At 42.4% G+C, this 16504-nt stretch overlaps 1 protein-coding gene across 5 annotated transcripts in view; it reads left to right on the top strand.

Moving 5' to 3' along the window:
- dscama (Down syndrome cell adhesion molecule a) overlaps nt 1–16504 on the top strand; it is a 304891-nt gene that overhangs the window by 252884 nt on the left and 35503 nt on the right. For all 5 annotated transcript variants that reach the window (XM_062048353.1, XM_062048352.1, XM_062048351.1 and 2 more), the window contains 3 exons: nt 8873–9028; nt 13054–13187; nt 13311–13464. In XM_062048353.1, coding sequence (XP_061904337.1) covers nt 8873–9028; nt 13054–13187; nt 13311–13464 — 444 coding nt within the window. The remainder of the gene's footprint in view (nt 1–8872; nt 9029–13053; nt 13188–13310; nt 13465–16504) is intronic.

Here is a 16504-nt window from a genome sequence, read left to right as displayed (position 1 = left end):
GCTCTGGGAATCACTAATAAGCCGGAGTTCTTTGAACGCAGATTTCTTGCCGGGACATATGGTACAATACAATCGGCAAGATAGGCAGGAGCTTGACCGTGTAGTATTTTATACGTAAGTAGTAAAACCTTAAAGTCGCATCTTAGGTGCGCAGGAAGCCAGTGCAGGTGAGCCAGTATAGGCGTAATATGATCAAACTTTCTTGTTTTTGTCAAAAGTCTAGCAGCCGCATTTTGTACCATCTGTAATCTTTTAATGCTAGACATAGGGAGACCCGAAGATAAAACGTTACAGTAATCGAGACGAGATGTAACGAACGCATGGATAATGATCTCAGCATCGCTTGTGGACAAAATGGAACGAATTTTAGCGATATTACGGAGATGAAAGAAGGCCGTTTTAGTAACACTCTTAATGTGTGACTCAAACGAGAGAGTTGGGTCGAAGATAATACCCAGATTCTTTACCGAGTCGCCTTGTTTAATTGTTTGGTTGTCAAATGTTAAGGTGGTATTATTAAATAGATGTCGGTGTTGAGCAGGACCGATAATCAGCATTTCCGTTTTCTTAGCGTTGAGTTGCAAAAAGTTAGCGGACATCCATTGTTTAATTTCATTAAGACACGCCTCCAGCTGACTACAATCCGGCGTGTTGGTCAACTTTAGGGGCATGTAGAGTTGGGTGTCATCAGCATAACAGTGAAAGCTAACACCGTATTTGCGTATGATGTCACCCAGCGGCAGCATGTAAATACTAAAGAGTGCAGGGCCAAGAACCGAACCCTGGGGAACTCCGCACGTTACCTTAACATAGTCTGAGGTCACATTGTTATGGGAGACACACTGCATCCTGTCAGTAAGATAAGAGTTAAACCAAGACAAGGCTAAGTCTGACATCCCAATACGCGTTTTGATACGCTCTAATAAAATATTATGATCAACAGTATCGAAAGCGGCGCTAAGATCAAGAAGCAGCAACATAGATGACGCATCAGAATCCATCGTTAACAATAGATCATTAGTCATTTTTGCGAGGGCTGTCTCCGTAGAGTGATTTGCCCTGAAACCGGATTGAAAAGGTTCACAGAGATTGTTAGACGCTAAGTGTTCATTTAGCTGCTGTGCGACAATTTTCTCGAGGATTTTCGAGATAAACGGAAGGTGGGACACCGGCCGGTAGTTTACCATGAGGTCAGGATCGAGGTTAGGTCTTTTGAGTAGAGGATGAATAACCGCTTTTTTGAATGCTAGGGGAACAGTGCCAGAGGAAAGTGATAAGTTTATAATATTTAACACTGATTTCTGTATTTAACGCATAAATAAGGCGCAGCGTATTTTTGGGCGCAGGCATGGTTAAACATACGCTAGCTTAAAACATACGCTAGCTTAAAACATACGCTACCATGCTTGTACGCTGTTTTCAAAAGGCAGCAGGAGCCAAGCTGAGTTTGGTTGTACTTTATTGAAGTATTTATCAATGTACTCACATTTTGATCAATCCTCATCCACAAATCCATCAAAGTCCTCATCTTCTGTGTCCGAAATGAACAGCTGGGCAAGTTCTCCATCAAACACGCCAGATTCCCTCTCGTCATTTTCAAAGTCAGTCTCGATGTCCATTAGCATAGCAAGCTAGCACAACAGTAAAAGCCGACTTCTCTTGCCCCGTTGTGCGTATCGATTCGCTACCGTGCTGGTCCCCTTCTTCTCCACAGTGTGCTTCACCGGGATGTCGAAAGTGAGCGGCACCTCGTCCATGTTGGTGATGTGTTTGTCGGCAATTTTTTTATTTACAACGCACATAGCAGCACTTTTTGCTCACTGGGGGCGAGCCTTTAGCATCCTCTCTCACCTGAAACCTTCACCCGCATGCTGTCCGCAGTCACGTCCGCTTTTCCTCCATACAAACAGCGTGCCGGCCCAGTCATATAGCATCTACAGCTTTTGGAACTCAGTGCAACAACCTATCTGGATTCGATAAGAGATTCGATAAGGCATCGGTTCGATATGAGGATTCGATAATGGCATCGACATCAATAATTTCTTAACGAACATCATCCCTACTTAGAATGCATAAAAGAAGAAACATAAATTTTCATGTCTTATATAGAAATTGTGAATGATAGACAGCACAACTCTCTGTAATGTTTGCATATTTCCAGTAAGACTGATCTTATACTATGGTCAGAGTGCAGAAGTGTTACTCCAGTGACGTCAATCTACGGAAATTGCCAAAGACGATGGCTGACTAAATTTGTGGCATTTTGTGACGTTTAGACGGTATTTTCACATACTTTGCGGATTGTAAATACAATTGGATTTGGTTTAATGGAGACAATGAAACCCAATTAAGCACACAAAGTCAACTTTTTTTTTTCCAATCTTGTGGTACTTTAAAACCTGTGCTTCCTGGCTTTCCTGGAGGAAAAGTCATTTTTGACATCACTGTAAGAAATCTGATGGCCAACTTTGTTATTAATATTAACCACTGCCAGTCCACTCTGTCTTTTTTGTGCCATGGAAGATCTCAAGTAGGGCTGCAACAACTAATCGTTTAAATCGATTAAAATCGATTATTAGAATAGTTGCCGATTAATTTAGTCATCAATTCGTTGGATCTATGCTATGCGCATGCGCAGAGTTTTTTGTTTTGTTTTGTTTTTTAATTTAAAAAATTATTTTTTATTTATTTTTAAATAAATCTTTATTTATAAACTGCAACATTTACAAACAGCTGAGAAACAATAATCAAAATAAGTATGGTGCCAGTATGCTGTTTTTTTTTCAATAAAATACTGGATAGGATAGAAATGTAGTTTGTCTCTTTTATCCGATTATTAATCGATTAATCGGAGTAATAATCGACAGATTAATCGATTATCAAATTAATTGTTAGTTGCAGCCCTAATCTCAAGTAGTTTTTTTTATTAATTTGAGGTTGAGCAAACATACCTTTTTATCTTGGTATTTTTTTCTCCTGACTATTTTTTATTTCTACATCTAAGGGATGTGTCTCTTTTGTGACATTTTGCCTCTACCTGCGCTTTGGGATGCACAGTGACAGTGCAGTAGTGATGTCATCACAGGTGCAGCAGAGGAAGAGCTTTGACATTTAAAGAGAGGCAGGAATAATCACTATAGGTCTACATCAGCAGCAGCACTATGTTGGCCTGAAATTGTGTTTTTGTACAATAATATATCATCAATTGGACTCATACATGCAAAAAATAAAATAAATATTTTGTTCATTGCTCTTGGGGGCCCCCTAGTGTCCGCGGGGCCCCAAGCAAGTGCTAAGTTTGCTTATGCTTTGAGCAGGTGTTATTAAGAACGTACAATACCCACCACCACAAGGTACTTATTCTCTCCAGATGAATGGTCACCACTTTGGCAACGTAGTGAAATAGAGTGGTTCCATCCATTTTCTACCGCTTGTGCCTTTTGGGGTCGCGGGGGGTGTTGGAGCCTATCTCAGCTGCATTCGGGCGGAAGGCGGGATACACCCTGGACAAGTCTCCACCTCATTGTAGGGCCAACGCCGATAGACAGACAACATTCACACTCACATTCACACACTAGGGCCAATTTAGTGTTGCCAATCGCAATTCACAATTAAAAAGAAGAGAGGAAGTTGGTAAATATTGTGATTTTTATTTTCTAGCTAAGCACAACAACTATGATGGATTTAGGACAGCACGAAACTGTTTAAATGTGCATAATTAGAAACTAAGTACACAGTGTAATTAGTATAATACTGTAATTGACCCTAGTGTGTGAATGTGAATGCTGTCTGTCTATCTGCGTTGGCCCTGCCATGAGGTGGTGACTTGTCCAGGGTGTACCCCACCTTCCGCCCGAGTGCAAATGAGATAGGCTCCAGCACCCCCGCGACCCCCGAACGGGACAAGCGGTAGAAAATGGATGGATGGATGTATGTCTTCCTTCCTTGTTGCGCTTCCCCTTAGTGACCAGAAAAAGCAGGCCGAAACAGGAAGTACAACAACAAAAAAAGCATGACACATGGAATCTGCTGCATGATACTGTATGATCATGACTTAACTGAAAAGGAATTTTACCTTTGCAACCTCATTATACTATTGGCTAAGTTTTATATTCATAAATGTAAGTTTCTCAATACGCGATCTGTTTTTTGTGCCTTTAAAAAAGAATTAGAACTTTACTTTAAAGGCCTACTGAAATGACATTTTCTTATTTAAACGGGGATAGCAGGTTCATTCTATGTGTCATACTTGATCATTTCACGATATTGCCATATTTTTGCTGAAAGGATTTAGTAGAGAACATCGACGATAAAGTTCGCAACTTTTGGTCGCTGATAAAAAAGCCTTGCCTGTACCGGAAGTAGCGTGACGTCACAGGTTGTGGAGCGCCTCACATCTGTACATTGTTTACAATCATGGCCAGCAGCAGCGAGAGCGATTCGGACCAAGAAAGCGACAATTACCCCATTAATTTGAGCGAGGAGGAAAGATTTGTGGATGAGGAAAGTGAGAGTGAAGGATTGGTGAGAGGCGGGTGGGACCTGATATTCAGCTGGGAATGATTAAAACAGTAAATAAACACAAGACATATACATACTCTATTAGCCACAACACAACCAGGCTTATATTTAATATGCCACAAATTAATCCCGCATAACAAACACCTCCCCCCTCCCGTCCATATAACCCACCAATACAAATCAAACACCCGCACAACACACTCAATCCCACAGCCCAAAGTACCGTTCACCTCCGTAAAGTTCATACAGCACATATATTTCCCCAAAGTTACGTATGTGACATGCACATAGCGGCACGCACGTACGGGCAAGCGATCAAATGTTTGGAAGCCTAAGCTGTACTCACGGTAGCGCGTCTGCTATCCAACTCAAAGTCCTCCTGGTTGTGTTGCTGTAGCCAGCCGCTAATACACCGATCCCACCTACAGCTTTCTTTTCTTTTTTTTTCTTTCAAAGAAATCCTACTCAGTGGCCTAGTGGTTAGAGTGTCCGCCCTGAGATCGGTAGGTCGGGAGTTCAAACCCCGGCCGAGTCATACCAAAGACTATAAAAATGGGACCCATTACCTCCCTGCTTGGCACTCAGCATCAAGGGTTGGAATTGGGGGTTAAATCACCAAAAATGATTCCCGGGCACGGCACCGCTGCTGCCCACTGCTCCCCTCACCTCCCAGGGGGTGATCAAGGGGATGGGTCAAATGCAGAGGACAAATTTCACCACACCTAGTGTGTGTGTGACAATCATTGGTACTTTACTTTTACTTTGCTGTCTTCATTGTTCATTAAACAAATTGCAAAAGATTCACCAACACAGATGTCCAGAATACTGTGGAATTTTGCGATGAAAACAGACGACTTAATAGCTGTGTTAGGATCCGCTGCTCGGATCACAATTTGTTTACACTTTAGCGTCACGTGTTTGTTTCTGTTGCCATGACTGCAGATTTTACTCACCTGCCTCTGATCAGCGTTCGGGACGCGCACCTGTTGCCCGAGCACTGATCAGAGGGCTATTTAGTCTTTGCCCGGGCCTCACTCGGCCTGGCTTCCTAGTTTGTTCTCATGCAACAAGTTACGACCACTTTGCTTCCTGCTAGCTCTCATGCTAGATTATTTTGCTTACTAGCTCCCATGCTAGTCGTTTTTGTTTTTCTCTGTCTGAGTATGTCTTAAATAAATCATTTTTCCTACCTGCAAGCTGTGTCCGAAGCCGTCTGCATCATTGGGAGAACACCTCGCACCACGATGCGACCCGGTCGTAACAGTAGGAAGCCAGCAAGAAGAAGTTCTCCCGCAGCGAGCACGTCGGAGGAGCTGGACGAAGGTACGTGGGAGGTGTTGCGAGCGATGGAAGCCGAGACGCTTCGCTATTCGACGGAGGAGAGGTCGACTCTCATGTGGGGAGCTGGAGGCTCTCTTATCCCCATCGACTCCCTCTGGTCGGAAGACATCGCCGCTACACCGCAGTACCGGGCGCGCCGGCAAAGACGGAAGCCGGCCAGAAGGTCCTTCCCTCGCCGTCAAGACGCGCCGCTCCCGCAAGCTCCTCCCGCAAGCTCCTCCCCCGGACCGAAGCAAGCTACAAGCTTCCCAAGCTTCCCCTCAGATGTTTGGCAACCCTATCGACCACTTTGCCAAACATTTCACCAATTGGGCTGTCAGTCAGCTGGAGACCCACACGGATGACGTCATCCCGCCCACTGTGGATGACGTCAGAGACGAAGATTTTTTTTTAAATTATTCTGCTCCCTTTTGTCAGCCACCTCCTAGTGACTTTAATTCTGCAATAAAACACTATCAGGACATTTTTTTAAGGACTAAATCTAGTCAGTCCCAGTCTCAAGTGGGGGGTGACAATAGACATTTTGGACAATTTAGAGGAGAGGATTCTACCCTCCCCCTGACCACCCTCCACCCACCCTTGAAGACGGTTCCAATCCGCAAGGAACGCGTCTGGGATCCGCTTTTTGAGGGGGGGGCTAGTACTGGGAGCTGTGCGAGTGGGGTGGCACAACGGCGTGCTAAGCCGCAACCTCCTGCTCGGCCACCGCCACCTGTCCTTCGGCGGGCTAAGCCACAACCTCCTGCCCGGCCGCCACCACCGGTTTTTCGGCCTGCTAAGCCGCAACCGCCAGCTAGGCCACCTGCACCTCGACTGGTTCTCACACCAGTACCTGCACCTCGGCTGGTTCCCACACCAGTACCTGCACCTCGGCTGGTTCCCACACCAGTACCTGCTCCACGGCTGGTCCCCGCACCAGTACCTGCACCACGACTGGTCCCCGCACCAGTACCTGCACCACGACTGGTCCTCGCACCAGTACCTGCACCACGACTGGTCCTCGCACCAGTACCTGCACCACGACTGGTCCTCGCACCAGTACCTGCACCACGACTGGTTCTCGCACCAGTACCTGCACCACGACTGGTTCTCGCACCAGTACCTGCACCACGACTGGTTCTCGCACCAGTACCTGCACCACGACTGGTTCTCGCACCAGTACCTGCACCACGACTGGTTCTCGCACCAGCACCGGCTGCCACGACAGCGACTCCGGCTGCCACGACAGCGACTCCGGCTGCCACGACAGCGACTCCTGCTGCCACGACAGCGACTCCTGCTGCCACGACAGCGACTCCTGCTGCCACGACAGCGACTCCTGCTGCCACGACAGCGACTCCTGCTGCCACGACAGCGACTCCGGCTGCCACGACAGCGACTCCGGCTGCCTCGACAGCGACTCCGGCTGCCACGACAGCGACTCCGGCTGCCACGACAGCGACTCCGGCTGCCACGACAGCGACTCCGGCTGCCACGACAGCGACTCCGGCTGCCACGACAGCGACTCCGGCTGCCACGACAGCGGCTCCGGCTGCCACGACAGCGGCGACTCCTGCTGCCACGACACCGGCGACTCCTGCTGCCACGACAGCGGCGACTCCTGCTGCCACGACAGCGGCAACTCCTGCTGCCACGACAGCGGCGACTCCTGCTGCCACGACAGCGGCGACTCCGGCTGCCACGACAGCGACGTCGACACCTACCGCTTCCACGGCGACGTCTCAGCGACCTCGAGTGGTCCGGCTGCGCAAGCAGCTCTCTCAGAGGACTCAGAGGCTGCTGAGATTCTGGCGCCACTCACGCCCACCTTCTCGGCGGCCACGAATGTGGCCTTACCGTGGTCGCCCGCCTCGCCCGCCTCGCCAGCGGCGGCGGCGTTCCATTCGCCGCCGCCACCTGACCCTTCCCCGGTGGATTCGGGGACACGTGGCCTGGCGACCCACCACCAAGTCACCCCCCCGCCCGCCCTTGACTCGTGAACTATTGCCTTTTTTTTTTTGGGTTCCAGTTTTTTTTGTTTTCAAGGGACATCTGGAATCTGTCCTTTTAGGGGGGGGTACTGTTAGGATCCGCTGCTCGGATCACAATTTGTTTACACTTTAGCGTCACATGTTTGTTTCTGTTGCCATGACTGCAGATTTTACTCACCTGCCTCTGATCAGCGTTCGGGACGCGCACCTGTTGCCCGAGCACTGATCAGAGGGCTATTTAGTCTTTGCCCGGGCCTCACTCGGCCTGGCTTCCTAGTTTGTTCTCATGCAACAAGTTACGACCACTTTGCTTCCTGCTAGCTCTCATGCTAGATTATTTTGCTTACTAGCTCCCATGCTAGTCGTTTTTGTTTTTCTCTGTCTGAGTATGTCTTAAATAAATCATTTTTCCTACCTGCAAGCTGTGTCCGAGCCGTCTGCATCCTTGGGAGAACACCACCGCACCACGATGCGACCAGGTCGTAACAAGCTGGCCACAATGGTGTCCCAATATGTCCGCACAATCCGTGACGTCACGCGCAAACGTCATCATACTGGGACGTTTTCAGCAGAATATTTTGAGGGAAATTTAAAATTGCACTTTACTAATCTAACCCGGCCGTATTGGCATGTGTTGCAATGTTAAGATTTAATCATCGATATATAAACTATCAGACTGCGTGGTCGGTAGTAGTGGGTTTCAGTAAGCCTTTAAAACACTTTCTGCCTCTAACAACCAAAAATCTGTGAAAACTGTGGTTCTGTGCTCCAAATTTGAATTATTTACGGAACTTGTGTGAGCCTATGGCTTTACACATATATGTATTTTGCATTCTTCTTTAGTTACTTTATTGAGTTTATAACCCTCTGGCTCTGTTTTGTACTGTTTCTGTACTTGTTTTGATTATTATTATTTTTTTGCTTGTATGTAAATGTTGAATATTATAAATAAAGGTTTATAAAAAAAAATTAAAAATCATGACTTTACACTTACAAGAAGAGTTGGCCTTAACCAAAATGTTTTCTTCGCCTCCCCTCAGAGCTGGGTGAGATCAGTAATGTCACGACTTCCAAGCCCTCACTGGAGCTGGACGGCCTGGAGAAATACACCAACTACAGCATCCAGGTGTTAGCCTTCACCAGAGCAGGCGACGGTGTCCGCAGTGAACAGATTTATACTCGCACCAAGGAGGACGGTAAGCACTCCTTTCCCGAGTAAAAGTGAAAGATTTGGTCTTTGGGTCTCAAAACAAACACAGTTTGTTTAATTGAAATGAATGTGGTATTAATGTGAGCAGAACCAAAAATGCTGATAGAAAAGATATAACTTGCTTCTTGTGGTAAATGTAACGGCTTGTATTATATGAATTTATTGAAGGAATATAGTATTTCACTGCTATATATTACAATTGTAATATTTGTAACCACATTACAACATTGAAATTGTTAAATGGCTTTAAAAGAAGCTTTAATGACAAAAACATTTAGGAAATTAGCTATTTAGGGGAAGCAATAGGTGGGTTGCGTATGACGTCATATCCGTTTTTCCTCTTCGCGGCTTAATTCACACGATGGTCAAGCAGCTTGAGCGTAGCATTAAAACTAGTGAGAGTGAGTGTAGAGTTTGAGCAGAAAATGTCATAGTGCTGTTCTGTTCTTGGGTTTTACAGTCGTTCAAATAGAGAGATAGTAAGTAAGTACATTTTATTTCTAAAGCACTTTTTACAGACAAAACCGCAAAGCGCTGCATAGGTAAAGTAAAACAACAATTCAATTTAAAACAACAGGCGCAACGTCATAAAAAGGATACAGAGTGGATTAAAATTGATAGTTTAAAGATGCATTAACTAAAAGCTTTACTAAAAAGAGAAGTTTTCAAATGTTTCTTACAAATGTCAACACAGTCAAGATCACGGAGGGACTGGTGCAAATTGTTCCAGAGTCTGGGAGCTATAGCCTGGAATGCCAGGTCTCCACGGGTTTTAAAACAAGTTTTTGGGATCTTTAGAAGACCCTGGCCTGAAGAGTAGGGGCAGAGCAAGTCAGTGATGTACTTAGGGGCCCCACCATGCAATGCACGGAATGTCAGGACTAAAATCTTAAACTCAATGCGGAATTTAACTGGAAGCCAATAAAGACGGGGGTGATATGGGCTGTTCTGGGTGCACCGGTCAAAGGTCTGGCAGACGCATTTTGTACAGTCTGAAGTTTCTTTAGCGTTGTCTTGTTGAAAAGAGTGAAAAGAGAATAGCAATAGTTAATACAAGATGAAATGAACGCGTTAATGATCATTTCGAAATCCAATTTTGACCACAAATTTCTCACTTTAAAACTATTTCTGAGATAATAAAAACAGTTTTTGGTCAGTTGACGTCAGTGACCCTCCAAAGATATTGACTGATCCAACACAACCCCAAGGTTTCTGAGGCTGCTTTTAACAGATGCAACCCAGCGAGAGATAGGAAAGAGCTTTCATAGAGTCCCGAAAGAAGTGGTTCATAAAGGTAAAAAAGTCAGGAAAAACAAAAGTGTGTCGAAGGAAATGGCTCTTAAAAATATCACTTTCATCATCTTGTGGAATACAATCGGACCGCTTGTGTCTGCAGCGATCACTTTGTAAAATGTTTGTTTGAACATTTGATTCGTTTGAGAAACTTTATGTGATGTATTCTAGTTTATTCTCTACTATATTAGTAGGGTGTGAGAGCAGAACTAAACATACAAAAAGGACAAGAGATGGCATTAGTTTGTGTTCTTTTTTAGTTGCTATGCTTTACTATAACTACCGTATTTTTCGGACTATAAGTCGCAGTTTTTTTCATAGTTTGGCCGGGGGTGCGAAAATATTAACACATTACCGTAAAATATCAAATAATATTATTCAACTCATTCACGTAAGAGACTAGACGTATAAGATTTCATCGGATTTAGCGATTAGGAGTGACAGATTGTTTGGTAAACGTATAGCATGTTCTATATGTTATAGTTATTTGAATGACTCTTACCTTAATATGTTACGTTAATATACCAGGCACGTTCTCAGTTGGATATGTATGCGTCATATAACGTACACTTATTCAGCCTGTTGTTCACTATTCTTTATTTATTTTAAATTGCCTTTCAAATGTCTATTCTTGGTGTTGGGTTTTATCAAACAAATTTCCCCAAAAAATGCGACTTATACTCCAGTGCGACTTATATATGTTTTTTTCCTTCTTTATTATGCATTTTCGGCCGGTGCAACTTATACTCTGGAGCGACTTATACTCCGAAAAATAGGGTGTATAGACCTGGTTGTGCAAATAGACTAACGTCATGTTAAGTCTGAGTAATACATTTGTAATTATTGGTCCAATACACTGTATTTTCTTTCTCGATTTTCATAACAGAAACTCAAAGCTTAGTTGTTGTGCTTTAATCGACACGGATGACCACATTATAGAGTCTTTGGTGATATTTGTTAGCATCAAGAAAATATCCTTAATTTCTGTTAATAAACTAGATGAATACATCTCTCGTAGGCTCAACAGCATATACTGAATCTTGATATTGATAGCAAACATTGCTGAACAACAGAGACATCTATAGCTAAATAATGAGACAAAATATGAACTTCACAACATAAAAACAACTGCAGACATGAATTGTAGATGAGACTAACATTTGTAGCAAAAATCAATTGCAAACAATTGTATCCTTTTTCACATTATTTTCACAATCACAGCATCATGGCGCTCGATGTGTCAATCAAATATGTTACTTAGCGATGCACGAATAAGTCCAACTTTGTCTTTTACCGATAAATGCTTAATTTGTGAACCCTTCAGATGTAAAGACATGATCTGCCTCCAATCTGTTTTTCTCTAAATACCGTATATATCAAATGAAGTGAGGTTGTATAGTAAGCATGCCCTTACTATACAACCTGATAAATAGTTTACATTTTCTGAAAACATATTTTTCTTAAGAGTGAAAAAATCCACTCCATCCCATTTTAAATATTTATTTTCTCGCTTTTATATTTGGGGTGGTGTGGCTCGGTTGATAAAGCATATAAACACATATTTATATACACTGTATCTACATGTATGTGTATGTGTATGTGTGTGTATATGTATATATGTATGTGTGTGTATATATGTATGTGTATATATGTTGTATTTATGTATATATGTGTGTGTATATGTATGTTAATGTATGTGTATATATGTATCTAGATATGTAGGTATGTATGTGTGTATTTGTATATATCAATATGTGTATGTATGTAAATCTGTATGTATATGTGTACAGTATGTATGTGTGTATGTACAATATACGTATGTATGTATGTATGTATATATGTATGTGTATATATGTATGTATATATATATATGTTGTATTTATGTATATATGTACAGTATGTATGTGTGTATGTACAATATATGTACATATGTATGTATGTATATGTATGTATGTATATATATATATATTTTGTACTTATGTATATATGTATGTGTGTGTATGTATGTTAATATATGTGTATATATGTATCTATATATGCATAAATGTATACAATACATACCTGTATATGTAGGTATGTTTGCTGCGTGTATGTAAATGTGTATATATGTATGTGTGTATGTATGTATATATGTATATCTGTATGTATATATATATATGTATGTGTGTATGTACAGTATATGTATATATGTATATGTATATATGTATGTATATACATATATATATGTGTGTGTGTGTGTGTGCGTGTGTGTGTGTGTGTGTGTGTGTGTGTATTTATATGTTTGTATGTATGTATGTATATATATATATATATATATATATATATATGTATGTGTTGTGTATGTATATGTATATGGGTATGTATATATGTATGTGTATTTGTAGCTATATATATTTGTGTATGAGTGTATATATTTCTATATGAATGTATATAGAGATGTATATCATATATATGATATTTATACATATATCATATGTATAAAATATGTATATATGTACACGTATAAGAATAGGCCGTATATGTGTGTCTATATATACCGGTTTTGTTACTTGACATGCAGTCGGTCTTTGGCCCCTGACCACATTTGTATTAGCCCAATGCGACTCCCGAGTAAAAAAGTTTGGACTCCCCTGACTTAGAACTTATGGAGTTAAGCACATAGCTTATTTTTAAAGTGCTATGCTTTAACACTAAAATAAAAATGATTTGATGTTTTAGTTCCTGGTCCTCCGGGCGGTGTAAAGGCGGCAGCTGCTTCCAACTCAGTTGTGTTTGTGTCCTGGCTTCCTCCTGTCAAAGTGAACGGCATCATAAGAAAATACACAGTTTTCTGCTCCAACCCACATCCCACGGTAATACACAAAGTGTTAAAGAACCTCTATTTTAGCCAAATATAAATGTTTGTATTGAATGTAAGTGTGTTAGTGCTTGGTGATTAATAGTCATGAAGATGACCACATTATTCCCACACACAGGTCAGCAGTGAGTTTGAGGCAGCCCCGGATGTGTTCTTCTACCGGATCCCCAACCTGAGCCGTAACCGACAATACAGCATTTGGGTGGTTGCTGTCACTGCTGCAGGCCGTGGAAACGCCAGCGAGATCATCACTGTTAAACCCATGGCAGAAGGTGAGGTTTGAAAAGAGTGCGACTTCAAATGTGCACCACTTAAAGGCCTACTGAAATGAATTTTTTTTATTTAAACGGGGATAGCAGATCCATTCTATGTGTCATACTTGATCATTTCGCGATATTGCCATATTTTTGCTGAAAGGATATAGTATAGAACAACGACGATAAAGTTTGCAACTTTTGGTCGCTGATAAAAAAAAGTCTTGCCCCTACCGGAAGTAGCGTGACGTCACAAGCTGGAGTGCTGCTCCCATTTCCCTATTGTTTACACCAGCAGCGAGAGAGATTCGGACCGAGAAAGCGACAATTACCCCATTAATTTGAGCGAGGATGAAAGATTTGTGGATGAGGAAAGTGAGAGTGAAGGACTATAGTGCAGTGCAGGACGTATCTTTTTTCGCTCTGACCGTAACTTAGGTATAAGGGTTCACTGGATTCCATGCTTTCTCCTTTTTCTATTGTGGATCACGGATTTGTATTTTAAACCACCTCGGATACTATATCCTCTTGAAAATGAGAGTCGAGAACGCGAAATGGACATTCACGGTGACTTTTATCTTCACGACAATACATCAGCGAAACACTTTAGCTACGGAGCTAACGTGATTGCATCGGGCTCAAATGCAGATATAAACAAAAGAAATAAACCCCTGACTGGAAGGATAGACAGAAAATCAACAATACTATTAAACCCCGGACATGTAACTACACGGTTAATGCTTTCCAGCTTGGCGAAGATTAACAATGCTGTTGCTAACGACGCCATTGAAGCTAACTTAGCAACGGGACCTCACAGAGCTATGATAAAAACATTAGCGCTCCACCTACGCCAGCCAGCCCTCATCTGCTCATCAACACCCGTGCTCACCTGCGTTCCAGCGATCGATGGAAGGACGAAGGACTTCACCCGATCATCCGTGCGGTCGGCGGCTAGCGTCGGCTAGCGTCGGCTAGCGCGTCTGCTATCCAAGTCAAAGTCCTCCTGGTTGTGTTGCTACAGCCAGCCGCTAATACACCGATCCCACCTACAACTTTCTTCTTTGCAGTCTTCATTGTTCATTAAACAAATTGCAAAAGATTCACCAACACAGATGTCCAGAATACTGTGGAATTTTGAGATGAAAACAGAGCTTTTTTGTATTGGATTCAAAGGTGTACCAATACTTCCGTTTAACTAGTGACGTCACGCGCATACGTCATCATACAAAGACGTTTTCAACCAGAAGTTAAACGGGAAATTCAAAATTGCACTTTATAAGTTAACCCGGCCGTATTGGCATGTGTTGCAATGTTAAGATTTCATCATTGATATATAAACTATCAGACTGCGTGGTCGGTAGTAGTGGGTTCAGTGGGCCTTTAAACAGTGTTGTGCTACAAAGCATTATTGAGACTAAACATACTTTGGGAAAAATAAGTATTGTATCCCCTGCTGATTTGGTTATTTTACCCCCATTACAGAGATATGAACAGTTGGTAGAGTGGCCGTGCCAGCAATCGGAGGGTTGCTGGTTACTGGGGTTCAATCCCCACCTTCTACCATCCTAGTCAAGTCCGTTGTGTCCTTGGGCAAGCCACTTCACCCTTGCTCCTGATGGGTGCTGGTAGCGCCTTGCATGGCAGCTCCCTCCATCAGTGTGTGAATGTGTGTGTGAATGGGTGAATGTGGAAATACTGTCAAAGCGCTTTGAGTACCTTGAAGGTAGAAAAGCGCTATACAAGTATAACCCATTTATCATTTATCATTTATGATAGGTATATTTTAACAGAAACAGAATATTAAAAAAATTATTTGTATTAGATTGAGGGAAATAAGTATTTGATCTGCTACCAATCAGTGATCTTTTATTCAAGTGAATTATATTCATATAGCGCTTTTCTCTCGTGACTCAAAGCGCTTTACATAGTGAAACCCAATATCTAAGTTACATTTAAACCAATGTGGGTGGCACTGGGATCAGGTGGGTAAAGTGTCTTGCCCAAGAACCCAACGGCAGTGACTAGGATGGCGGAAGCGGGGATCGAACCCGGAACCCTCAAGTTGCTGGCACGGCCACTCTACCAACCGAGCTATACCGCCCCGGGTAAGACTAAAGAGATGTCAAAGGATCTCAGAGACAAGATTGTAAACCTGCGCAAGATTTAAATTGACTAAAAAAACATAAGCTAAAAGCCTTATGAGAAAGAGACTGAAAAATGTAATTGATAAATGGAAGAAATACACAACAGTTGTTTGACCTATATTTACCCAGGAAAGTCCTATTGAGATTAAGAATCTATTTTGCAAAAAAGTCCTTTCTCAAAAATTCATACATGGGTATGTCTGATCCGATATTGATATCAGATATTGGTCCAAAAAAATATCGACTTACATCTAAAATTTCCGATATAAGCTCTAACAAGCAGTCCTGCAGCGTGTTTACTTGTGCAAAGCTGGATAGACTATTGGCGTCTACAGTAAATGTCCTTCAATAAACAACCAACATTAGTGTTTTCTTGTTTTTTAGTCAAAAGGTAAACATGGTAGGATATTGGCTACTAGACATTAGCAGTCACACAGCTTAGCACACAAGCTAGACATACGTAATATGTGTACTTAATTGAACAACATTGCAATCTAAAACAGCAACATTTATCAATATAAACACGTATCAAATAATTATAGGTGCATATTACTTACACATACAAAGTCTCCAAAGCAGAAGAAGCGTATTGGAAAGTGTCAGTAACAAACGTGTCCGCATCATTTAACTTACTGTGTTACGGTGCTAACTTCATGAATTATTGTGTCAATAATAGGTGTCAAAAAAAACATTTCCACTTAAAGACAGCATTAGTCCATTTCAGAATGTCAATAATAAATAGGTGAGTGTTTTTCATACTGTTGCGTCCGACCAGATGTTCCTCCAGGGAATTTAAGTTTCTGGTCACTCCCAAGTTCTTTTGATGACACATAAACTGAGCTTAAATTTTAGCACCAGGCAGATTGGAGATTTTGTTGTTTTATTCTCAAAGCTTTGAAAACAAACGTGAGATT

Source organism: Entelurus aequoreus, linkage group LG05 (assembly GCF_033978785.1).
Source record: "Entelurus aequoreus isolate RoL-2023_Sb linkage group LG05, RoL_Eaeq_v1.1, whole genome shotgun sequence".
Classification (NCBI taxonomy): Eukaryota; Metazoa; Chordata; class Actinopteri; order Syngnathiformes; family Syngnathidae; genus Entelurus; species Entelurus aequoreus.
This window is presented reverse-complemented; position numbering and strand designations above follow the sequence as displayed.